The following is a 26,332-nucleotide window of genomic DNA, read 5'->3' on the forward strand; positions in this document are numbered from 1 at the left end:
TCGTGATCACAGCAGCATCGTCTCCAATAGTGAAGAGTGGAGCTGCCCAGTCCACAGAGGCACCGGAGCAAATTCACAGACAGACTGTATTTGGTCAGAGATGTGGTATGAGGAGTTACAGTTTAATACGTACAAAGTTTTGCAAGATGAAAAACATTTGTGGATGGAGTGATGGTAGGTAGGCCAACAACAGTCATAAAACAAATCAATTCTTCACTAGGACTGCACACAGAAATAATTCGTAGTCTTAATACACATGCAATACTTCTTGACCCCAAATTAAGAGACAGCATGAGAAACAGTCACAGCCAGCTCTGCTGGGGCCGCATACAGATCCACTAAGATTAAAATGGAAACCCACACCAATGAAGAGGCAATCATTCCCCTGGCAGCGCAGGAGTGTAACTGAAGTTGGTGAGATGGACGGGCTTAACAGAGTTAAGAGAAGCAGTGGAGAATGCAATTAGAGGTCTTTCCGCGGGAAACAGGGACTTCCAGGTTTACGAATTAAACCTAGGTGAGTTACTGTAATCACTTAGATTGAAGCAACAGGTCAGATCGACGCACTGGACGGTGCTGTGCGTACTGTTTCAGGACGTTATCCAAAGTGGTGTCCTTTCTCAAGAGCAAGGCGCAGAGGATAGACAGAGGGTGAAGGAGCGAAGTAACCCCACTAACGTGACTGTGTGGGGCCCAAACTAGCTCCCATTCCCAACTTGGGCGCCCGTCGCCGCGGGTCGCATGAAAGTGGGCTTGGGGCGGAGACAGGCCAGGCGCTGAGGGCAGCAGGGGAGCCGGGGAGCAGCGGGAGGGGCGGGCCCAGCACGCTCCCCTACCCCGCTCGGAAGACCACGCCCTCCACTCCGTACCCTTGATAATGAGGTGCGCCGCACCCGGAGTCCCCAGCGAGTCCCGCTTCTTGCCGCCGCCGCCGCCCTGGGCGGCCTCGCACGCTACAGGGGTCTCTGTCCCTCCGCCACTCATCCCGACCAGCTCCGCCCACCCGCGGACTCCGCTGCGCAGGCGCAAACCTGGAGGCTAGTTTGGGAGACAGAAGGCGTAGCGCGCCGGAGGGGAGGGGGAGTTACGTCATCACAGGGCGTCGGAGTCCTTGGGTTCCCGAAAGGCGCTCGGAGTGTAGCTGATGCCGCCATACCGGATTAGGGCAGATGATCTGAATACAGAATATTTCTGAATACAGAAAGTTAATCTGAAAAATGGGAAAATTACAGCTATCTTTGTTATTTCTTCCTACGCCTGCAGATGGGGCAGGGGTGGAGTGCAGAAGAATAACAGTAGTAGTAGTATATACTAATGTGACCTCTCACTTCCTCTGCCCCTCTCTACTGAACAACGTCTATCCTAAAGGATCTAAATTAGTGCTGAAGGAGGAATCTGAAGCGACATAAACAACAGCATGGGGGAATGCATTCCCAGAAGAGGCAAGTGTTTGTCGTCAGGCCTGAAATGAGATGTATAGGAAGGAACGTGGGGAGAATGACTAGGTGAAGCAGGGATTACTAGCAGAAGAAGTGATAAACCCCAAAGCAAGGGTGAATACAAAATTTCGTCTCCTAGCTTTTTAGTAATATGTAGATGGCATAGCTCTCAAAGGCAGTGATTATTCTCTCCACTTTCAATAAATTTATTCAATCGTATTTTTCTGCACTGTAAATACAATTTTCCGTTAAGATTGTGGATTGCTGAAAACCTGTGAAGACTCATCATAGGCTTTTTGTGTAAGAAAAGTTGAATACTTTTCTTACATTAATGTGGCTGTTTTAAAAAATATTGATTCTGGATTTCACCTCTGAAATTTGCAAACTTTGTGTTATAAGTAATAAAAGAAATTCTAGCAGCCGTAGTTAACACTTTGGAAACAGACAGAACTGGGCTCAAATTCTTGCACTGACAATTACTTTCAAGTTTCTTTTCTGCTTAATTGTCATGAAGGTATCTATATTTTTGGGGTGTTATAATAATTAAAGATAAAATTTATAAGCTTAGTAAGGTCATGTATGCCAATACATGGATCAGGAATTCTATCTAGTTCATGAAACTCCGTCTCAAAAAAACAAACAACAACAATAAAAATGATACAAATCAACCACTATAATACCTGACACATAATAATAAACCTCAAAAATATTTTATTACAAAATTCTCTTTAGAGTCTCATGTCACTTAGATTAGACTCACACTTGCTCTTGCTGTACATTTAAGGGTGTTCTTGAAAGCCTGCCTCTGCTGCCTCTGTGGAAGTGCTGGGATTGCAGGTGTGTACCATCACTCCAGGCACCTCTGTCTGCTTTAGGACATTGTATATTCTGTTTCTATTCTTCTACTTAACCTTTCTTTATCACCACCACTAAAATATCTTCTGTTTGTTCCACACTTTAAAATATACAAAACTCCATCACACACCTTATATCTCTTAAGTCTGTCATTAATCTAATCAAGGATCCAAGGGAGTATTAGTTACAGAATCCCCATGGAGAACTGAAATGGATGATATTCAGGTATCTTGTATGAAATGATGTATTTGCATGGAACTGGGGCATACCTTTTGCAGTCTTTAAATCATCTCCAGATTGCTTATAATACCTTATGCAACACAAGTGCTCTGTGAATAGCGGGTACATTGTTAAGGGAAAGTTTTGAAGTGTTTTTGAGGACAGGATAAACTTCCTTGGCTCTTGTGTGGGCTTTTATCTCATGAGATGCTCATGGTCACACAAAACTTCCACAGAGTCAGTTGTCCTCAGGTTCTTTTTTCTCAAATTCAAAGAATGAAATTCATGGACCACAGAAGGTTTCAGAGAGAATTTTATTATAAGTTCAGAGAGAGAAGAAGGGGAGTGGGGAGGAAAGGCAGAGAGGGAAGGAGAAAGGGAGCTCCTACATAACAGGAGGGATCCCAAGAAATAGGGTAACACTGAGCTGATAATCTGGTGGGGTTTGAAAGGATTTATCGTAGAAATTGGGGTGAAGCGTGGGATGGGGATGGGTTGGTCAGTACCGTTGGCCCAACTGAGTTATCCAGGTGTCTCTACTCAGTTTCATTTGGGTCCTCAGGTACAGCTTCCAGGAAAGGGTCAGAGATAGCAAAGAATCAGGAACCAGAGCTCTCTTCCAGCATTCTTGCCCTCCAGCGAGGACATTCTTAGAAGCATTGCTTTGGGATCCCTCCCCTATTGGACCAGCTTCTACTTCCTGTTCTTCTCATGAATACTCTATTATTTCTGGAATAACAACAAGGATAAAAGGCCAATACTAAGTACAGATGCCGTCATTATAGGCTTAATTATGTGATACAAATGGCATAAGCAATATGACATTTAAAAAATGCTTTCTCTGTGTGATTGAATCTATGGCTGTGGAATATAAGGAAGGCTGACTTATGAAAATCGCCATTTTCAGATGAGGAGACTAAAGGTCAGAATGGCCACAGCAGCTCCTGTCTTCTCTGAAGAAACATGCCACACTGCACTGTGAGGGATAAAGTCAGGTTTTAAGTTTAAATTATCGAGCTTAAGAGTTCTATAAAACAAAAGTGCCTTTAACCTGGAAGCCCCACTTGCCAGAGAGCTTCCTGGAACCCTAGGGGCTGTTGTTCATGTAAAATAACAGACCCCATGTTTTTGCTTCTGTAAACAAGCTTGGTTGCCCCAACTGCACAGGACATGCTTGATCACATGCAGCAGGAGGTACGTAGACAGGAAGTATGTCACAATGTATGCTTGCCCCTGAGTGGGCAAAAGTGGGAAGCGCATAGCCATGTGGGTTTTGCCTTTATAAGCCTCTGACATGTAATTTGCTGCCATCTCTGGGAATCTCTGCTGTGGACCTGGCCAGGATTTAATGAAGCTTGCTGCAAATTTGGCTCGAAATTTGTGGTAGTGGTCTTATTCTCACTAGTGGGGATTACCAGCACTGCCTGTCGGGAGATGGATTTGTTTCCCTTCACCTCATGTCTGGGCTGGCCTCATGACTTGCTTTCACCAGCAGAATACACTGTACTTATAAATGAACCCCAGGAGACCCAGCAGCTTTCTGCTTTCATTTTCTTGGCAGGACATTCAGTCTGTCCTGATGAAGTGAGGCTATCGTGTGTACAAACATGTCAGTTTAGACATGTGTAGAGAGAGGCTGCAAGGTGAGAACCAAGGCACACCAACAGTCCCCTTCTTATCCCAGAGGTGTGAGACCTTGTCAGCCAGTCAGCCAGCCAGCTGCAGTCACATGATCTGTGTGCAGTGTCAGAAACTGCTAGATCAACCCCTGTATTGGGGGAGAGGGGGGGAAAATCTGCTTTTTAAACAATGTGTACGGTGTGTGTGTGTGTGTGTGTGTGTGTGTCTGTGTGTGTGTGTCTGTGTGTGTGTGTCTGTGTGTGTGTCTGTGTGTGTGTGTAAGAGATAGAGAGAGACAGAACAAGTAGACATTCTTGAGTAGTCAACAGAAGAGCCAAGGTCAAAGAGTGATTTTGCTAGATCTCAAAATAGTAAAGCCAGTTAGTGAGGAGGGGGCAGGGAGACTTTCCCACTGTGCTGTTTCCCACCGTTTGTTTGTTAATCTTCCCTCTCTGGACAGGATGCTTTATTTGTTCCCTCTAACTATTCAATTCACTGACTAAGTTGTACAGTAAAGAATTTGGCTGGGTGCCTGGAGAGATGTCTCAGCAGTTAAGAGCACTGGCTACTTCTCCAAAGGATCTGGTTTCAATACCCAGCATCCACATGGTGACTCACAGCTGTCTATCACTCCAGTCCCAGGGGATCTGACACCCTCTTCTGCCCTCCTTGAGTGCCAAGCATGCATGTGATACACAAAACCTCCATATGAGCAAGTGCCCATAAACATAAAATTTAAATTAAAAAATGGCTGGTGTTTCTCCCTCTTTTCTGGAAGGTAATCCCATAAATCTCTGGAACTTTCCAAATGATGGGAGTGTCTTTTTTATTCATGGTGGACCCAGAACCCATCTAAATTTGTGCTAGCTAGGTGACTGAAGGTAGGCTCATAGGTCAGTTACATTTGAGTCACATGCTTTGCTCTACTTCCAAGGAGGCCACGGGGGTGGGGTGGGGTAGGGGGGTGGGGATTGAGTTCAATTACATGGGCTGTGATTTGATCACCTGTGTCTTTTGTACAGGCACCCCCCCCACAAAAAAAAAACTCAGGACATTGGAGCTCGGGTACACTTCTTGTCTGGCAATCATACGTCCATGTGCCAAGAGGAAGATGCTTTTCTGAGGATGCCTGAGTTACATGTTTGGGATTCTTCCAAGTCTCCTTGTGTCTCTTCATTTGGGTGCTACTCCAGTGCAACTTTATAATATAACTAGTGTACACAGAGCATGTTCCTGAGCTATATGGTTCTTTTGGTGAATTATCAAACCATGGGTGCCTTTGGAACCCTGGAGCTGTGGCTCCAGTCTAAAATATAAGGGATTTGTGGGTAACTCTGCTCTCCACCTCTGAAGCCTGTGCTAACTCTGAATAGTCAGTATTAGAATTACATCGCCCCTGAGCAAACATTCACACAGCACGTGCTACCTGCTAGGTATCGAGATAAGTACCCTAAAAATATTAATTCACTTCATCCTCTGGCACACCTTTGAAATAGGTATCTGTTTTCTCACTTTACAAAGAGGCTAAATGACTATGTGACTTGTGTGTGGCAGGAAAAACTACTTCAGTGATTGTCTCTGTATATGTTTGTGGGTTGAGAGTGGGTGGATGATGGGGAAGGGAGACTGTGAAAGAAGGAAGAGGAAAAAAACACATTAACAGGCCGTGTGGGGCCAGCTGGGAGACCGGCTCTCACATTTTACCCCAGGGTACTCTTGAGGAGTGAGGGATAAGGTTTAGATAGAAGGACAGAGGGAAGAGAAACAGATAGAAACACAGGACAGTTGGGAGGGCCTGGATCAACATCCACCAGCCCCCTTTGTCTCTTCTAAAAGGCTATTTATAGGAATGCCAAGGGGTGGAGCAAAAGACCTCCTCCAGCACTTCACAAAAGTGAAGACCCTTTCCAATCACTTGGTAACCACACACATGGTTAAGCAATCCTCTAATGCAGCCCTGCTGAGTAAAGCAAGCTCAGATCTCAGAAGGAAACCTTGTGGGCCTCCACAACAGGCCATATAAACTCTTCATGTTTCTATTAAAAAACACATAATAAATATGTATTGAACACATGCTATGCACTCAATACAGTGTTGAGAGCTGAATAGAGTGGTGACTACGGCTGACTCCGCCTCTTTCTTCCCTCACAGAGCACTCAGTCTACCAGTGGAGACAACACTCTGAGAACATAGTGCTTTCCTGCAATTCTGATGGTCTGAGCCTCATGATCAACCTGACCTGTGAGCATCAGGTCAGACTTTATTATGTCGTGGAGTTGTACTGTTATCTGGGATAGTCCAAGTTAGAATATGCCTCTGTACCTTCTACTTTGCAGAATTTTTTAATTTGAGGCTACAGTGGGGCAGCTCATGTCATGACAGACAGGAGATAGGAAGGGAGCAAGAAAGGGAGTGGGGCTACATATACTCTTTCTTCAAAGGTGCACCTCTGTGACCCATGTCTCTCAGCCAGACCCCACTTGCTAAAGTTTCCACCACCTCCCCAAAATAGCAGCACCACCTGGGGACCACTTGTTCAATACAGGAGCATGGGGGGGCACATTTCAAATCCAAACCACAACCATATCATTCCTCTGAAGGGATTTTACTGTCTTTCTTGTCTCTGGATTAATAGAGCTTTCTATACATATTTTTGAAAATGTCAAAACTGCATTTTATTTAGTTAGATTTCATGTGTGCACACACAAGAGAAGAGGTGAGAGGATCTTTGGTATTGGAGGTAAAAGCCTATAAATTTGTTTGTATTCACTTCTTGGTTTAGGAAACACATATGGCATGCTCAGTCATGGCGTCAACATGGTGTGAAGCAGTGTGCTGTGAACGAGCATCACTAGGCTCATTGATGGCAGCAATCCTGTAGACCTCATACTGAACCTTCCTGTCCTGAATCCCTGAGATATACTTCTGGTGACACAGCATTCAGAGGATGCTGCATGAGCTGTTAGGAAGCTCCTGTGACAGCTGCTCCATGGTAAAGCCACCAAGTCATCCCAATCATGCTGGAAAAAGTAAAATTGGGCTCAGCCACATAGGAAGAGAAAGGCTGGAGCTCTCTTGTCAACCTTGAAGGCTGACAATTCTTTGGGCTGGAATAGGTGTAACAGACGTTCTTACAGTGCTACTGTGGAATAATTCTTCTGTATACTGTGAAGATGTTTTGCTCACATTGGTTTAATAAAGAGCCAACTGGCCAATAGCTATGCAGAAAGAGGTTAGGCTACAGAGCCAGACTGAGAGAACACTGGGAAGAAGGTGGGTGGAGTTGCCAGCCAGATGCAGAAGAAGCAGGAGATGAATGTGCTGTGCTGAAAAAAGGTACCACCACATGGTAGAGTGTAGATAAGAAATATGGGTTAAGTTGAAAGAGCTAGCTAGTAACAAGCCTAAGTTATTGGCCAAACATTTATAATTAATAAGTCTCTGTGTGGTTATTTGGGGGAGCCAGTGGTCCTAATGAAAGACTCTGCCTACATAGGACAGTTACCACACCAGTATCATTTATATACACAAATTCTCAGGCCCATCTCTAGATCTTGTAAATTGAAAACCTGAATGAATCTGGAAATCTATTTAAAGAAGCCTCAGGTGGTTTCTGGACATGCCAAAGACAGAGAATCACCATGGAGTGCCATGTGTTTCTCTTTCCCTGGGCATCTTGTAATGATGTTTGAGGAGTGTTTTCTCCATCTGTGGCTGTTCTACTGTCAGTTACCTGAGGTCAGCTGCAGTGAAGATATTAAATTGAAAGTCCCACAGACAAATAACTCAAGTTTAAAATTATTTACAACACACTTATAATTATTTGTTATTATTATTTTCTAACCTGTGCCTGTGATGATGTGGGTGCTCCTACAGGCTCGTGTATTTGAACACTTGTCCCCAGTTGGTGATGTCATTTGGGAAGGTTATCCAATCTTGGAGAAGTATGTCACTGATTTGGGCAAGCACTGGCATGAGGTGTGTGTGTGTGTGTGTGTGTGTGTGTGTGTGTGTGTGTGTGTGTGATTTATAGACTCACCTCAATTCCTGCTCTCTTTCTGCTTCCTGCATGCAGATAAAATGTGATCAACCAGCTTCCTGTTCCTGCTTTCCTGCCATGCCTTTCCTACTTGAGGACTCTATGCCTCTGAAACCATAAGCTAAAATAAAGTCTAGGTCATGGCATTTCATCACAGCAACAGAAAAGTAATGCATAGTGTCTAATTTATAATTTGGATTTTTTTTTTTTAAAGAGAGTACCTTCAATGTACCAGGTGCTTTTGTTTTGTTTTGTTTTGTTTTTCAAGACAGGGTTTCTCTGTAGCTTTGGAGCCTGTCCTGGACTATCTCTGTAGACCAGGCTGGCCTCGAATTCACAGAGATCCGCCTTCCTCTGCCTCCTGAGTGCTGGGATTACAGACGTGCGCCACCACCGCCTGGCATTATAACTTGGATTTTAATAAAGAATCCCTGCTCTCCATGATACTACTATAGTTTTGGTTTTGGACTGCTCCTCCAATGCTTGTATGTCAGTAACAGCTTGGTGCTACGCGGAGGTAGTAGAGCCTTTAAAAGATGGAGGGTCATTAGGTCACTGGTGGCATGTCCTTAAAGGAAGTTTTGGGATGCCACCCTCTCCTTTCTTCTCTTCCTCTTCATCATCACATCCCACACCCCTCTGGCCATGAGGTGAGAAGCTTACACCGCCCGTGTAAAGCAACAGGAGCACACAGTAAATCTATCTTCTGAGTTAATGATACATGGGATGTTGTCAACTGGTTAGAAAGCTAATGTAGGTATTACCTAGGGTTCCAGGCATCCTCAGAACATATCCTCTATGGATAAGGAACCCTGCTACACTGAGTTGTTTTAATCCAACAGATGGGGCTCAAATGCTGAAACAGGACAGGAGAGCCAGTCAGCAAGTTAAAAGTCTCTAAGACCTTTAAGACATGTAAATGTTGCAGAAGGGCAGGAGAAATGGGGCCATGCAGAAAGCTTCTATCACAGGAATGGTCTAGTTCAGGGACTGCACTGAAGGGGCTTTGGAATTTGTAATCTGGGGGTTGGAAGTTTCTTGTCTTGGTCAAAGCAAGCCCGGGGCCTTCTTATTTAAAGCTATGCCTTGTCAAATTAGTGGTACAGCTGCTGTAGTTCAAACTTAACGTGGACAGACAGGCCTGCCAGGCACAGATTTCTCAAGCAGATGATGTGAGGGAGAATCAATTTTATCCATGGCAAGACCGCAGGGAGAGATGACAGACACTCAGTGGGAACGGCAGGCCAAATCTGCAGGATCTAGAATCCAACCGGCAAGCCCTAGGGGCCTGGCCTTGTGTAAGTGGAAGTGACTGCGCGAAGGGATGGTCACATTAACTCACTGAGCTGGAAAAGACTCAGGCTTCTATCCCTCCCAAGGAACCCAAAAACCTTAAAAATCACAATACTCCTAAAGGAAGTCTGATCATGGAAGTAGAGACGCTTGAGACATAACAGGAAAAACGGTCAACCTCTTAGATTCTCCTGACTTCCCACCTACTTTCTTTTGGCCTCCCTCTGCTCAGTGAAAGATGAGTTTTACTAAATTGGGAAGCAGTAGGAATTAGTTTTATTCACAGGCAGTTTTGGGAATAGAGGCAAAGCCTGCAGGAATCTGGGCTCCACAACAAGTAATCATTATTGCAAAAATCAAATTCCCCATCTCATCTGTGATACGCTTGTGTGTAAGCCTGGAGCTGGGCTTCACAGTGTTATAAATCCACCATACAAGACGTGGAACAGCGGGACGTGGAGCCCCTTGTGTGTCTAAAGTCTGCCCGGCAAGAGAGATATATGATGGTAACTTTTCTCTCCATTGCTTTTGCAATAAAATTCACCCAGAGCTCCAGGAAGGGTTAGGAATGTAATTCAGCTCCCATAAATCAAGACTAAAATTAAGATGGCCAGATATGTAGCAGCCTGTTCAGGTGTACAGAGAATTTGAAATTTAGTGCCCTTGGTAATGGGTAGCAGCAGATTATCTAATTATGGAGAGAAAGAAGAAATATTGCTCTCTGGGGTAAAAAAGCTAAATGCTCTAATCCATTAAGTCACCACATCTCTGCCAAAGCTAGATTAATATTAAAGTTCATGTAACATTTGTCTTTTTTTCTTTTAGGAATGAAGGCAAATGTTAAGGAAAAAATGTAACTGAAAAGGCTACAGTCCTCATGATTCTAATGTGACAACTTGTCAAACAGTTGTGTATTTTATCTTTTGGAGTGATGGACGTGTAGCTGATTACAGGACAGTTCTGTACTCTCCTAATCATAGGTCTGTTTAAATTTTTATCATCATATCTTGAAGCTATTCTGGACAGACTTCAAGCAAGGATCTCATAAATTAGATATGCTTTTAAGGGGCAGTGACAGGGTGTGCTGGCAGTGGGCAGTCCTTTTACTCATTCCGTCCTGGTAGGGAACTTATGGTGCTGTTTCTGACCCTAACTACAGGTATAAAGAGGTGAAATCAGTTTTTAACAGGGTGCAAAACATGAAAATCCCCATATACAGCAGTTCCATTTCATGAAAGGTTTCACTATGGTTTTAGTTACCCACTAACAAAGGTAGACCAAAAATATTAAGTGGAAATTCCAAGAAATAAACAATTCATGTCACATTGTGACTATTTTGGAGCAGCATGATGAAATTCTGCCCTAATGCCAATTACCTTTGACCAGTGTATCCACATTGTATATTCTACCTACCCATTAGTTACTTAGTAACTAGTCTAGTTGCCAGGTTGTGGTAGAAATGTATTGTTACAACTGTTCAACGTTACTCTATCATGTCTTTTACTGTACTTGATTTCTAATTTTCATCAAATACATGCATATGTAGGAAAAACATAGTTTATGTAGAGTTTGGTACCATCTATAGCTTCAGTCATCAGCTTTTCTTATACCACTTATCTGTCTGCAGAGAGATGGTCGGGGACAACTGTAAAGATCTTACTGAAATCATTCATTAACTGCAGGAAGTGTTCACAGGGGAAGTTGGCTTAAAATACATGAATTTCATGTAACTTTTGTCTATGAACAAATGGCTTTTATGGATACTGCTTTCTTACTTTAAACTAGTATTTATTCTAATGAATGAATAAACCCGTGGACTCTTGACTAAAGAGTAATGCTTTCCTACTTGACGTTCTTTATCTGTTTCTAAAATTTGTGTGAGGAATAGAGACATGTAACTCATCAGGGCAGGAGCATCAGTGAACAATATGGACAGGCTGTCACCAACCCTGAAAGGTCATGTAAATTCTCATTTATTGTACCCTGGTCAGAGGTATTGTTTATCATGTAGCAGGGTCTGCCCTCCTTGCTTTGTAAGTTAGCATGAGTTAGCATGAAGTTTCCAGTACAGGGCCCAGAACACAGGAGACAGTTATTCAATACTTAGCATTTATTTCCAGAGAATGGTGGGGTCAGGCAGCCCCCAAAAGAATCTTTGTGTGCCCTGCCTCAGGAGCCTGTTCACAGGTGGTCGGGGTATAGATTCTCTAAGAGCAAGAATGTGTTGTATGTTACCCCCAAATCTTGAAGTCTATCTATGGCAAGTGCTAAACACACACTGGGGTAATCACAGAATGGTCAGCAAAGCAGGTTTTGGGCATTACAGACAGGTATGGTAGGAACGAGGCACCCACTTTTCAGAAAGAATAGCACACTTTTTTTTTTTTTTTTTGCTTTTTCGTGACAGGGTTTCTCTGTGTAGCTTTTGGAGCCTGTCCTGGAACTTGCTTTGTAGCGCAGGCTGGCCTTGAACTCACAGAGATCCGCCTGCCTCTGCTTCCCAAGTGCTGGGATTAAAGGCGTGCAACCGCCAGGCTGAATAGCACACTTTTTTTAAGTGGTCACATTTTAGATGCATCTCACGGATGTCTCAGAAGCATAAGGTAAAAAATATGAAAGCTTTTACATCTTGATGGAAACAAGGACCCGATTTTACAGGTGGTAATGTGAGTTTGGTTTTTCCGCAATTAGAAGATGTACTACCAACTTGTGTCTTACCTCAGATGGGTTCCCATGCTGAGCAGGCTGGTATCTCAGGGATGGCAGGTGGGAAGAGACTGACAGGGAGTTTTTATGATTACCATCGAAAGTGAAACAAGATCAGTGATCTTTACCTCTACTTCAGAAGAGGAATTTCATCAGATGCATTGATTTAACCGGTGTCTCATCACTAATTAGGGTGAGAGTGGTCTAATTCTGACTTATTATGCTACTTTATCGAGCTATAATTCTTGTAATATAATTGTTAAAGTGTGCAACTGTAGTAAGACAGGCCCATAGGGTCAAGGAAATTGGCTCAGACCAGTTGCCAAGGCATGCACATAATGTAATCCTTATGAGCCAACCTGGAGTTGGCCTGAGGACCTAGCAACAGGAGCTGTCAGAGTTTGTGATCGTGCCCAGCCAATGAGGGACAAGCACACAGACTGGGTGCTGGGAGGAGGCCTTCCCTGTTACTGAATAAATAAGTTCATTATTTGCTTTCAACAGACTCCTGGTATCTATGCCATTGATGCCCCCCACTCCCTCCCCCGAGGGAGCCATTAGAATTCAAGCAACATGCAACTACTTCATTTGTTCTTTGAAATTTTAAATACCTTTATTTTATTGAACACTGATGGTTCAGAGCTAAGATTTCCCTGAAAGAACAAGTGTTGAAAGACTGGCTTCCATTGTAGTAATATTTAGAAGTGGCGCTTTTGCTTTGCTTAAAATTACGCTTAGGAATAACAAGACTCAACCAAAGTGCTGAGTATTTCCAAATTTCTTCCTCTTTCACCGCAACTCTGAATCACACTGCCTAGGATTCCCTCCCTTCTGTTTCTCCTGGCTCTGGGGACTGAACACACACCTTGTGCATGCTAGGCAAGCACTTCCCTGTGTAGTCTAGGCTGGCCTTGAATCTCCATCCTTAATGACTCAGCCATCCTGTGGCTGGGTTATGAACATGCAAGGCCATGAGATGCCTGACTCTAGCTCTCTTATTTGGACAGACAAGGTCTTGAACTCTCAATAACCTCTTACTATTACACTAGTGAGAGTTCCAGGATGTCCAGAGCTGTGGTTAACAGTATCCAGTGTCCTGGCTCGTCACAGGACTGTAATGGCAGACCCCGAGAGTGCTGGCTGGCTCTCTGTCAAGCGATAGATGGTGAAGCCCAGTTTCCTAAGTCTGTCTTTCAGTATGCCTGACAAGAGAAAGGAGTCAGATTAGCTTAAGAGGAATTCATTTAACTAACTCCCTCTCGGTGGGGGCTCAGTAGTTAGTTTCACCTCAGTAAATACTGACTACAGGAAAGAAAGAAACAAACAAAAGTTGATTTTTAAAATCACATTTACTAGCTCACATAAATAATTTGAAAACAAACATCTGTCTTCCCTTCTGAATCCTCAGCATAATTTATCATAGCGTTTAATAAACTACTATAAATATCTAAGAGGAAAACGAGTTTTAAAAACACGAAAAAGCAGATGTGAAACACTGACAGGGTGACTTTGTTTTTTAAAGGTTGAGCCACTGATTTGCAATTTTTATTAAAATGAATTTCACCTATAAAAAACGAGACAATCTGTAATACATTCGTGATTTGTTTGGCTAACAGTTGAATTTTTACATTAAAAAACTGCAAAGCTTTAACTAAGGGACAAATAAAACATTCAGACTTGAGCTTACACTTTAAAAAGTCTACCAACATTAACAAAGAAACAATGATGTCATAGTAATTTACATTAGTACCATGGTCCAAAATATCTTCCATTACTCTGCTGCTGCCGCCGCCGCCGCACTGCAGAGGCTGCTAGTGGGAGTTAGCATACAGTTTGTTCTTGATGAAGACAACACTAGACAGATGTTGCCTGATGTCTGGGTAATGCTGAATGTGACAAAACCAGCGAGACACATTAAGGTATTTCTCCTTTTCTTGAACTGTCAGGTCAACCTAAGTAGAGATTAAAAACACAATGTATAATGTTCACTGTGCACAGGCAGAGCTGTCAGCACTAGGAGGTAACGGAAACTGAAAACCACCTAATCCCCCAGTTTCACAGCCAACATATTCACACCGAGGGGAAAACTGTAGATAGCTGTGATAGCAACAACATCTGTTAGTATCAGGTCAGAACCAGATGTGCTTTCTAGGAACGCATCAAGCTTTCCATAAATATAAAAATTGACATTAATACAGAATTTAGAGGCCCAAAGGGTTTCTCCCTTTATTAGAAAAAGAAAATGAGGTAAGGACTTTCAAAAGGCTAAGATACAGTTCTTTCTCCGATTTCTAAGCAAGCCTCAAAAATGAAGTTTTTGATGTCTAACATACTTAACGAGAGAACACCATTTAATGAAAAAGAAAGTGTGCATAGATACATTACATACGTACATATTTTATACACACACACATGCGCGAGCACACGAAGACTCCGGCAATTTCCCTCTCCACTGAGACAGTGACCAGCTTAATTTAAAGTGCTCATAGTTACTACAAGAAAAGGCTGTCTAGTGGCACATGACTTAGAAAGGGACCTAAGACAACACACCTCAGTCTGTGGTAGTAAAGACCTATGCTTTAGTGGACGCAGCAGTGATTCATATCAGTTACTCTCTTGGATGCAGACAGAGGTGCTTATCATTCCCGTGGGATCACATCCCAAAGTAGGTGGTAACTCAAGAATTTTCTCTAAGACAAATTTTGGAGTTAGGTTGTTCAGTAAGAGGAAGTTAAGAAGGGCAGTAACTGGCAGCTCTGATCCCATGTGTGGGTGATACAACCCTTCTCCTGTGGTTAATTCAACGTTTATAAAGGACATGTAAGTCTCTAACACACAGAAAATAAACACAGAAACAACTTGAGCCCCACAGGTCCACCTCCAAGCAGAGGTCTGCATGTCTGCAGGCTCTTAGTGAGGTGATATCCCAAGGCCGCTGCTGTATGGAGGTGTGCCTATAGACCAATACTTGTCAAGTCACAGGACCCAGCAACATGAAGGGTAAGTGAGTGTGCAACAACTATTACAAAACACAAAACAACTTCAGTATGAAGGCTAACTTTGTTATAAGAGAATTTATGGTTTCAATTATTGCTGATTTTTACATTTGAAATAACAGAAGCATGTGATACATTAATATAGAAACATGAAGTAATCACTTGTGGGCCTTAGTTTATATTCAGAAAACACTTCGTAAATGAATTATTTTTTTTCTAACTCTTTACCAATATATTATAAATTTTATCATGGACTTAAAGGGAAAATTAGGTTTTTGTTTGCTCTTTTTTTGTTGTCAAGGGCTGAATATGGGGCCTTGACATGTCAGGTGTGGTGGTATTGTGTTCCCCAAAATATTGTGCACCCTAATAAATTTATCTGGGGAACAGCCACTAGACAGACATAGAGGCCAGAAAATGGTGGCACTTACACCTTTAATCCTAGCATTTCAGAGACAGAAATCCCTCAGGATCTCTAAGTTCAAGGCCACATTAGAAACAGCCAGGCACAGTGACACACGCCTTTAATCCCAAGAAATCCAGCCTTTAATCCCAGGGAGTGATGGCAGAAAGTAGAAAGATCTATAAGGCGTGAAGACCAGAAACTAGAAGCATTTGGCTGGTTAAGCTTTCAAGGCTTCTAGCAGTAGTTCAGCTGAGACCCATTCAGTCTGAGGAAACAGGATCAGCTGAGGAACTGGCAAGATGAGGTAGCTGTGGCTTGTTCTGCTTCTCTGATCTTCCAGCATTCACCCCAATAACTGGCCTTGGGTTTGGTTTTATTAATAAGACTCTTCAAGATTCCTGCTACAGTCAGGCAAGTGTTTTACCACTGAGTTGCTTCGAAGGCTCCGAAAGGCAAGGTTTTAAAAAGTTTAGGGGTGGGGGTGTAGCTCAGTGGCATAATGCATTCCTGTCTAGCTCGTGCTAGGTTCCATTCCCAGTACTGACTGCAAAATGAAAGAATGAACGATAACCTCCTTAGAATTTAAGAGTTATTTCATTATACCAAAACTACTTAGCCATTTCACGGGGTGTTATTTTTCAGGGTGAACTAAAATACAGAGTAAGACCATTCTAAACACTAAGGTAGCAATAATTATTTGATTCGTCTTTAGTTTGTGCACTGATATTTTGAACCAGGTTGAAAAGGAATATGCATATGTTATATTTTATATTGTGAAACATTTGCTAACATACAAAACTAGTATTTGTTGCTACGGTGCCCATTATTTAAAATAATAGCAACTGATGACATAAATCAAAATATGCTCCATCCTCCAAACGCCACAATTGGAGTCTCTAATATAAGGACTATAGTCCAACCTAAGTAGAACATCATTTTTATTATAATAGCTTCTAAATCTCCCAATATTTTCAAATTTAATCCAACAAATTTTGGATAGATGATCTATTACACAGTAGTCTTGGCTGGTTTAAGCTAACTTACTCTTCTACTAGAAACACACAGGCTTCTTAAATGGGCCAGAGCATCCTTTTAATGTCCTTCCCACTGCTTAGGCTTTGGAATTTGTCTGAGTCTGAGAAAATGATGACTGAACCTGGTATGTCAAAACATTTTTCACATAAAGTTACTGTCAATAAACCAAGAGATTATTCTCTTTACTGAACTGATACTATTTTAAAAAATGGCTCTGATGTGATCCCTGGGCTGTTTTCATTTATAACACTGGCTTCCTAGCACTTTCACCTATTTATTTATTTATTTGTTAACAGGGGAACCCAATGCAAATGCTGCTTCCTGCCTCTCACTGGTCTAGACAGTAGTGTCTCTCGTGGTGCCGGCTCTTCCTCCTACTTACTCATTTTTGTTTATATTGGAACTCAGTAATGACTTTGAACTTTAAAGCCAAACAGATAATATTCTGACTGACTTATTTTCCACTAGGAAATGTGGGAAATATTCACGCCAACCCTTTGCAGCCTGACCTCAGCACTGGCCAGGCTTTATCCTTCCATTGGCACCAGGCTGGCTCTGGACAGTCACTATTCTTGGGACTGCTTCCTACTGTTTTCTGTTTCTTCTCTTTTCCTTCTCCAAGAACCAAATTCCACTGGTGCTCAGAACAAATGTATTTCCGCTCAGAACAATCTCATGGGCCATCCACAGCATCCCAAAGGATTCTAACAATCTGGAGGCACAGTCTGATTATAAGGGACTGTCACTCAGAGGAATCACTGAAGAAGGCAGTTGGTGATGGAGTTGGAATCAACAGGCACATTATGGGCATTGTTGACAAAGCATAATATAACATGCCAAGATGCGTTAAGTCAGACCTGATTTCAGAAATTCTCAACCAGAGTTGTAACTCTCGGCTTCCAACAGAAACCATCTAAGGGGGTGATTTGATTACCCCAAGGTTCCTTGACTGTTGAAGGTTTTGTTTCAGACACTGTGCCGATTACAGAGTAAGGATTTAATAACATAAAACACTAAGTGAAGGAATGCAAGGTTGGGCAAGTATCAGTATACTGCTACCGGGAACAAAGCTGGAGAAGCTGATGAGCACAAGCAGGTGGCCAAGCCAAACTTACTACCGAGCAGTCACTTCCCTCACACCTGTGTACACTCAGATCCAGTTAACAAAATGTCACTTAACACCATGTTGTCACCCTATCACCATGAGGGCTTTAGTTTATGAGGCCTATTCCTTAAGAAGGTCTTCCTTCCAGTGAATACCTTGCCTGCTCTCCGACTGGGAAAGGGCATACACTTGGACTTGTACAAACCTAAGGTAATGGTCAACAAAAAGATTTAGGAATTATTCTATTCAATGTTGCTTTGAAAATGATAACCCTAATACCTTTAATCACAACAGTCGCCACAGGTGTAGAAGATACATATTCCAGAATAGAAAATGTAAGTAGGTTTAAGTGGCTAAAGATTAGGATAACCCTGATTTTAATATTCAGAACTGAGGGAAACAGTTGAAAGTCTCCTGAAAACCAAAGGTCTTTCAAGGTGCCAGACTCATAATTAAGTAACTGTGCAGCTGGAGCGAGGAGTATTTTGTACAATAAAATTATGATTTTGTTCACTGCTATGGCAGTGCAACGTTGTACAGGTTTCTGCCCACGATCTGCGTGAGCCCAGCAGAGGAAAAAAATCAAATACGCACTTAGTTTGCCTGAGTTTCATACACTTTACTATCCTCTTTGTTTTGAATCAGATGGGAGGAATCGTCCTTTTTACTGACAGCTTTATGCTACAGGAAGCCAGACTTTAGAGCTCTGCAGACAATTGCTAGCTTGCTGACAGTCACTGCACATTTCTCCCAGATTAAATAACACCAAAATATGTGCCATAGCTAAATTTGTAAAAGTGACCGACTCTGTTGAGATGTAACTGCCCTTGCACCTGGGTAAGGCAGCCACAGTCTTGCTCAGGTCAAGGCAGGGGCTCCCCCAAGCTGAAAGACTGTATGTTTGCCACCAAGGGAGATGGTTAGATACCTTAGCAGCAAATCCTCTTTCCCTTGGAGGCTTTTTTCATTTTGAAATGAGGTAAGTTGTACCACGTCATCATTCTATGTTCAAGAAGCTACTAAGATACAGTGAAGCTAGAATGGAATAAAGAGGCTGCCATGGCTGGGATGTTTCAGCTCCAATGAAGCTTTCTTCACATGTAAATAAATTACTCTAAATACAGCGAAGAATGTAACTAAACACTACATCTCACTGTAGGTGTACAACATAAAATAGAACACATATGGGTACAGAATACAAGGAAACTGCTAATTTCACAAGTTCGCATCTGGATAAGTCACTATGCTGAGTCAGGAGGGCGACAAGGAAGTAAGACACTGACTTCACATTCCTGGCTTTGTGAAAATGAGTCGTATTTCTTCTGAGCTCAGGGACCATTCACCTACATTTCCCTGTAGCAGAGTCATGGAAAGCTGCCTTTCACAGCTAAACGTGCTGCTTTCGGATGAGAAATTATATGGCCATTCTACCTGTTAGAAACTCTAGATAATGACAATTCCTTTTCTAGCCAAGGACAATCATATCCTGTACATATTTGTCATGTGTCTTTTTCCTGCATTACCTGACTCTTTAAATGATCAAATCATATTCTGACCAGAAATCAGTACTTGGTTCCATTTCCTCTAATTTTTTATTTTTATGTAAAACAATCTATCTTTTCAACGAGATTAGTAGTAGTTCCTTAAAAAAATAAAGGTCTATGTTCTTTTTAAGTCCCTCTGAAATACAGCACAGTGGGCAACACTGGAGACACTCGATATTTAAAGTGTAGAACAGGGGTGCTGTGCTAAGCTAATCAACTAGGCCATTACAATGTTACAGAACCTAATGTACCCAATTGACAAAAAAAGCCTCCTTTGTCCTATATGTCACTATGTAGTTCTGGCTAGCCTTGAACTTGTAGCAACCCTCCTGCCTCAGTCTTACAAATGCTGGGATTATAGGTGTGTTTCACCATACCCAACTTGGGGAATAACTATTAATAAAGTCAAGTAAATCCGAATTGAGAAGGATGGCTTAAGTGGCTGACTAACACTAAGACAATTCATTAGTTCTGCAGGAGGCTGGTGCTATTGAATTCAGCCAAGTGCGGGGCCAGCACATGGTACACTGTAGTCCGAGGTAAAGACAAGGGAGGCCTGCAGATGTCCAGTGCAGACCGGATTTTTTTCTGTATTTCTGCTCTGTGCGTGGCTCAATCTGGTCATTTGGAACCTGCTACTGCAGAAGTCAGAATCTAACTATCACTTCTTACTGTGGTGGCTTACAGTGTAGAAAGGGCTTTTTATTCACCAAGATCTGCCTTGGTCCTTGAAAATCTATCTACACAAGTATATATGTATCCTATTCCTTGGACAGACACAATAACATTCACATTTACTTGGTATTATGGAAGCCTGACTGTATGAGGTGTGCCAGGGATTATGCCAGACAAAAAAGAAATCTCTACAACTATGACATAAGCAGTCTATGACAGAGATTTCCAAATAGTAATTACAATACAAGCAAAATAAAGTCCAGCTTTAGGAAGTCCTCCACAGGCTCAAACAGAAACAATAGAGAGGATGCTTCGGGAGTCTGAGACAGCCCTATGCAAGGAGGCAGAGCTGGAGCACAGACAGACAGACGTCTGAGGACACACAAACAACTGTAGAGGAAGGTACCAAGGACCAGGATGCAAAAGAGAAGAGCAAAGACACGGGTAGGAAAAGCCCAGTAGCCAGCAGACGTCAGGGGTGTCACAGCTCAGGCAGAGACAGGGCCAAAGCCAGAGGGTGGCAGGAACCAGAAGGAAGTCCTCCGTGCTGACAATCTGTACTTGCTGGGATTAGGGAACTACTAAATTACTGAGAAGGAAAAAGCCTGGCCTACTGGCCACTCATAGAGTCCACCCTATTTGTATCTTCTTAATATGGACCAGAGATAATAAAACTGACTGATACTCAGGCAAAAGTCACTCCAGATCCCAGGAAGGAAGAGATAGGGGTGTGAGGACACCAGGCCCTGACTGGATATATGAAGTAGAGACTACAGAAAATGTTGAGGTATTTTCCCACAATGGAATAAGGGTGTTGGAGGTATGGGGAGTTGAGAGTTTTTTTTTTTTTTAAGGCAAAAACAAAAACAAAAACAACCCAAAAAACGATCTAAGGAGGCATGAATTCAAGACAAACTGCCTGAGTTTGGGACCTGGGTCTGCCAATTAGTTAGATACCTGACTGACCTGGCTGTGTCTCAGGAATATTGCATGAAGTAATTAGCTGACACTTATACAGAGTAGAGTGGAGAAAATAGGGGTGTGTGTTTGTAAATAAGTTTTGGATGATGGCACATGATTTAAAATGTAGAGACTAACCAAGTGCTTAGAGGATACATGTGAAGGAATGAGAGAATAAAGGAAACAGAGTTTGGGAGATGACCCCCGAGGGTGGCAAGGAGGGGAAGCTGACATGTGAGGCCAGGGGGAGTTCCCTTCTGAGGCCAGCAACGGGAGAAAAGGTGATTGAGGGTTTACAAGCAGGCGGGCTGAAGATGAAGAATTCATTGAAGGAAGAGGAAGTGTGAAGGAGGAAGGCTCTATGACAAGGAAGTCAGAGAGAGAAAGACCTATGGACACTGGGAAGGAGGAGAGCCGACAACTGCAAAGCCTAGCTGCAATCGGAGTGAGAAACTTTCTTAACTTACGTCATTTTGAAAACGAAGACTTTAACATGGCGGTAACTACAGAGCACAGCAGAGCAGCTGAAGGTGGCAGAAAGATGTGGCCAAGTCAAGCAGAAGGACCACACTCAATGGCAAGGGAAATACGTAAGCCAAGACGACTCATCAAATTATGTCAGGATTAGCAACGAGGTACTGTACTTGATTCAAGAGCTCGGGCAGGAGGTGTGCAGAAGGTGGGGTACGGTGGAGTGCGGGGGGGGGGGGGGGCTGATGATGACAGAGGCAGAGGCTGTGGAGGAGGAGCAGGAGCAGGAGCTGAACACAGAGCAGCAGAAGAGGAAGGGCAGCCGTGCAAATGGACTATGTGGCAAGTCTTGCCCACAGTGCCTTCTTTAAAAATAACTTTTTTTGATAAGTTGAAATGGAGATCTGATTACAATTCACAACATTTAAAAAAAGTGATTCTGGATATTACAGAAAAAACCTAACCACCACCTGAATACTCACTATAAAGCGGTGGAGCCCGTAGTACAGAAGGATATCCGCCAAGGTAAAGTTATGTCCTGCGAGGTAGACTTTATCTTCAAGATAGGAGTTAAGATCCTAAAAAAAGAGAAAAGTGTTTTAATTCAAAAACCGCCATGATGAAGCTGTTGTGGCACATGGCCTAAAACATTCAGAAGGCCACCCAAAAGAAAAGTACTGAAACTTAATTTCCTCAACTTCATCTTTATGTTGGGTGTGGTGGCTCACATCAGCACTTAGGAGAACGAGGCAGGCAGACTGGGGTGAAAGCAGTGTGAGGAGACCCATTTGGAAACAAACAAACAAAAAAATTGACAATAAAAAATCACTAACTGGGGGTTGGGGATTTAGCTCAGTGGTAGAGCGCTCGCCTAGCAAGCGCAAGGCCCTGGGTTCGATCCCCAGCTCAAAAAAAAAAAAAAAAAAATCACAAACTGGATGCCGATCACCTAAAAGAAAAAAACAAAACTCCACAATAGAAACAACATACTAAACACCATCTATGATCATGTCAGAGTGCAATGTTTGTTCTTATAGTATAAAGATGCTCACTCTGGCTGGGGCGATGGCTCAGTGTAAGTGCCTGCACATGAACGTCCACATACAAGCTGGGCACAGCAGTGTATGCCTGTAACCCCAGTGCTGAGGAGACAGAGACAGGTGGATCCCAGAGCTTGCTGGCCAACCTCTCTAGCCATCGGTAAGCTCTGGGTTTAGTGTGAGAACTTGTCTCAACCAAACAAGGTGGAGAAAATCGGAGATACCTAAGGTTGGCCCCTGGCCTCCAGCTGCATGTGCACACACATGCACATACAACATTCACATGCACACAAACTACAGATGCAAAGTTTAAAAATCATGCTCTTGTTAAATTTTCCCAACATTAAAAATTTCTCAGATGATTCGCTCCAGAAAATTGTTATTGGTGTTTGGTATACATACATACACACATATATGTATATACACTATATATATATTATATACACACACACATACCTATAAATACATATAAATATGCATGTTACACTTTGCTATATATATAAATACTTTAATTAAGATTATATACATAACATAAAATTTACCACCTAACCATTTTAAGAATGCACCTGGAAGGCTGAGCCTGTATAGTTAAGCATGTTCACAGTTTCAAACCAATTTCCAGGGCTTTTCTATCATGCAAAACTAAAGCACTGACATTAATGGCTGCTCTTCTCCGACCCCCCCCCCCCCCCCCCCCCCCACCTTGCCTCGAGGCACTGGTAACCACTGTCCTGCTAGGTCTCTGTACAGATGCCTCACAGGACTCACTTGTTTCCCTCAGTGCAAAGGGGAATGGGAATGAAGGCCACTGACTAAAGACCCCGAGGGGAAGGACTTGTGCTTCCTGGCTCCTGCAGCACAGCCTACAGAAACGGTCCAGATACCTTCAACAGGCTGTGGGTATCTTCTTTACTGGAGTGTCCATCTACTCGAGTGATCCTGTACTCTAACCACTGCTGAACAATTGCCTTCTCTTCTGCGGTGCTCCCTAGCAAGTGCTCTTTATTGGCTTGCTTGACTAGATGAGTTGCAATGGTAGCCAATCCCATTAGACTTGGGCCATTGTTTGTTTGTAGAACTGGAACCTAAAAAAGAGAAAAAAATTCTTCAGAAAAAATTAAAAGCAGACCATGATTGTAAACTGGAGGTAAGTACAAAAATCCCCAATTTTCAGAAATACTCTATAACATTAAATTATGTATAACTGGAAGTTAAGACACCAGAAGCCACAGGATTTATTATTTAGTGGCATGCTGGATAATGTAACTGATCATAACACTACAGAAACTGGTTAAATGTTACCAAAATTCAGAACCAGGAGTATACAACATGGAAAAACAGAAACTATAACACTTTATTAATTTCACTCAGTATTCCCCACACTTGGCCACATGTAGTGGCCCATGCCTGTAATCCCAGCAACTTGAGAGGCTGAGGCAAGAGGACTGATTACACATTCAGGCCAGCCTGGGCTACATAGGGAGATCCTGCCACCAATCCAAAAAATAAGAAAAACAGATTGCCCCTACCCATAAACCAAATAATACCTGTTTAGACAAATTAGATTGTACAGCTTTACTACATCTAAAATCTTACTGGTTTAGTAAGTCTATATATTTATTTTCTGCAGCGTTGGGGATAGAACCCAGGGCCTTGCACCAACACATCCCCTGCCACCTAAAAGTTTATTTCTTACTTAAGTAAAGCCTACAGAAGTTTGAGGAAACTATTGAAACAGTGATTCAGCAATCCTGGCTTCTGCCTTGTAGTAATTCTCTTGAAACATGTCTAAAACCACAACAGAGGAATAACCAGCCTGAGATACTTGTACCAGCAATCTGATGTGTCCATCCAGAAGTAATGTTCATCACCTCTTCATGTAACCACTCAGTTCACTAAAAACTACAAGGACTAATACCGTGGTAAATGTAACCTTCTCATGCATCAATTAGGCATGCTCTGAGAATACTCATAGATATCACCTACAACCAATTTTGGAACTCTTACAAGGCAAAGGAAACAGATTTCTTTCCCCCTTTAGAATCAATAAATTCCACAAGAATGAGGACAACTTCTTTGCTTGGTTTTCTTTTAAACTTAAATTTTTTATTTTATGTATATGAGTATTTTGCTTTCATGTACATCTGTGCACCACATGCAAGCCTTGGAGACCAGAATTCGACCTTGGATTCTTTGGAAAATTAAAAAACCACACCTGGTGAAAGTATTAACTAGGAGCTGGGCATGGTGGTGCACATCTTTAATCCCAGCACTCCCAGAGGCAGAGGCAGGTGGATCTCTGTGAGTTCAAGGCCAGCTTGGCTTACAGAGTGAGTTCCAGGACAGTCAGGGCTACACAAAGAAACCCTGTCTCGAAACACAAATAAACAAACAGAACCCCACTTCCTCTGTGCCATTCCTTACTGAATTCCTCCTCAGGGATTGTTCTGTTGGGCTCTTAGTTGCTGGTGACTGTCCCTCATACTAAATAATCATCGAGAGCAACATTCATATCTTGGCTAGTTCTCAAAGCCAAACGTAGAAGCAGTGGCTGATGCAAAGGAAACCAGATAGAGTCAGAGAACATCACCTCTGGGAAGGCTGGCGTTTGCAGCCTAGACTGCTACATTTTGGACAAAAATTTAACCTGCACCTAATTGAAAAAAAAAAAAAAAAATCAGGGCCCAAACAAGAACAAGCTATTTGGAACCACTCCCCCAAATACAATTCAAATTGGGTTTCCCACTACCGTTCTTCCTCTAGTACAGTCTTTCCAAGGCAAATAATATGTTACAAACAACTCATTTTCAACACCCTAAGAAATCGGAATCCTTACATCTCACCAGGCACCCCACAGTCCACACCAGGTAACTGTCTCAATTCTCTGCACAATGCACATCCAAGCCAATGTGTTCCCGGAATGAGCACGGCCCCATTCCTTGTTCTCTCCGCCAAGCGGCTACCAGGAACCACTCTGTACTGTTCGCCTGACCTTGGAGCCAGCCAGCAGCTTGCAGGGCGAGTCCCCGGCGGCATACCCGCCCCAACCCCATGACTGCACGTAAGGTGGTCGCTGAATAAAAGGAGCACTCACGGCCGCCGAGAGGGATCTCAACCCACAGCTCTGCCCACGCCTCCCCTAACCGACTTTCAGCTCCCAGAGGGGATGATGACATTTGTCTGGAGGTCCAGACCGAGTCACAGGGCCCGTCCCGTACGCACGTGGGGCGCAGTGTCCACTCTTGAGACCCGGCCGGATCCACTCTCGAGCCCCGGTAAGCTCCGGGCCAACTCGCTGATCTCCTGCCGCCCCGCCTCACCTGTCGCTCGCCCTGAGCGCTGTACTTATTCCCCGGTCTCAGCCCCAAAGACTTCTCCAGCAGCTTCAGCTCCGCGGCCGCCGCCATCTTCTGGCCCAGCTCCCGGCGGAGGCGGAACCGGGACTGCTAGGGCATTGATAAAGCAGGAAGTCCGGCCCCCAAAGATCTGTCCCACGGATTGGCTGGACGGACGGCAAGCGCGCCTGCGCAGAGGGGCGGCTCTTTAATAGAGGGCGGGGCCTAGCAACGTTCTGCGTTAGGTTCATGGCTTTGCAGGGAGTAGTGAAGACTTTTTTTTCTCCAAGAAAAGCACGGAATCCACATAGTTTCACAGAACAGTGTATCAGAATTTTAAAGATTGAATCATTGCAATGCTTATAACACTATTGTAGAACATAGAATAAAAATTTAGGCTATTTGTTTTATAAATATAAAACCCATCACAGAGTTCTCCAAATAAGAAAACTATATACCAATCTTGGTTAAAAATATAGAGAAGGGCCAGTGAGCAAGCAAGGTGACTTGAGTTCTGTGGCAGTTTGAATGAAAGAGGCCCCCATAGGCTTATAGGGAGTGGCACTATTAGTGGGTATGGCGTTGTTGGAGGAA

At 43.1% G+C, this 26,332-nt stretch overlaps 2 protein-coding genes across 2 annotated transcripts in view; both read right to left on the minus strand.

Annotated features, from left to right (window-relative positions):
* Bloc1s5 (biogenesis of lysosomal organelles complex 1 subunit 5) overlaps positions 1-1,030 on the minus strand; it is a 50,038-nt gene extending 49,008 nt beyond the window's left edge. Inside the window, exon 1 of the mRNA XM_036188589.1 lies at positions 870-1,030. Within this exon, the coding sequence (XP_036044482.1) occupies positions 870-984 (115 nt within the window). The 5' untranslated portion in view covers positions 985-1,030. The remainder of the gene's footprint in view (positions 1-869) is intronic.
* An 11,740-nt stretch (positions 1,031-12,770) lies between these two features.
* Positions 12,771-25,876, minus strand: Eef1e1 (eukaryotic translation elongation factor 1 epsilon 1). The gene is made up of 4 exons (XM_036186751.1): positions 25,724-25,876; positions 23,288-23,488; positions 21,846-21,941; positions 12,771-14,123 (listed from the first exon to the last, which is right to left on the minus strand). Exons 1-4 carry the CDS (start codon positions 25,808-25,810, stop codon positions 13,983-13,985), a joined length of 525 nt encoding a protein of 174 aa, XP_036042644.1. The 5' UTR covers positions 25,811-25,876; the 3' UTR covers positions 12,771-13,982.
* Positions 25,877-26,332: the final 456 nt, after the last annotated feature.

This window comes from Onychomys torridus, chromosome 5 (assembly GCF_903995425.1).
Source record: "Onychomys torridus chromosome 5, mOncTor1.1, whole genome shotgun sequence".
NCBI classification, from domain to species: domain Eukaryota; kingdom Metazoa; phylum Chordata; class Mammalia; order Rodentia; family Cricetidae; genus Onychomys; species Onychomys torridus.

Excerpts from the sequence above, each read along its gene's own strand:
- Eef1e1 (XM_036186751.1), bottom strand. The coding sequence starts at position 25,810 with ATGGCGGCGGCCGCGGAGCTGAAGCTGCTGGAGAAGTCTTTGGGGCTG. Across the intron at positions 21,942-23,287 it reads ATACCCACAGCCTGTTGAAG|GATCTTAACTCCTATCTTGA; the intron begins GTATCTGGACCG and ends CTCTTTTTTTAG. Across the intron at positions 14,124-21,845 it reads ACGGGCTCCACCGCTTTATA|GTTGACCTGACAGTTCAAGA; the intron begins GTGAGTATTCAG and ends ATCTCTACTTAG.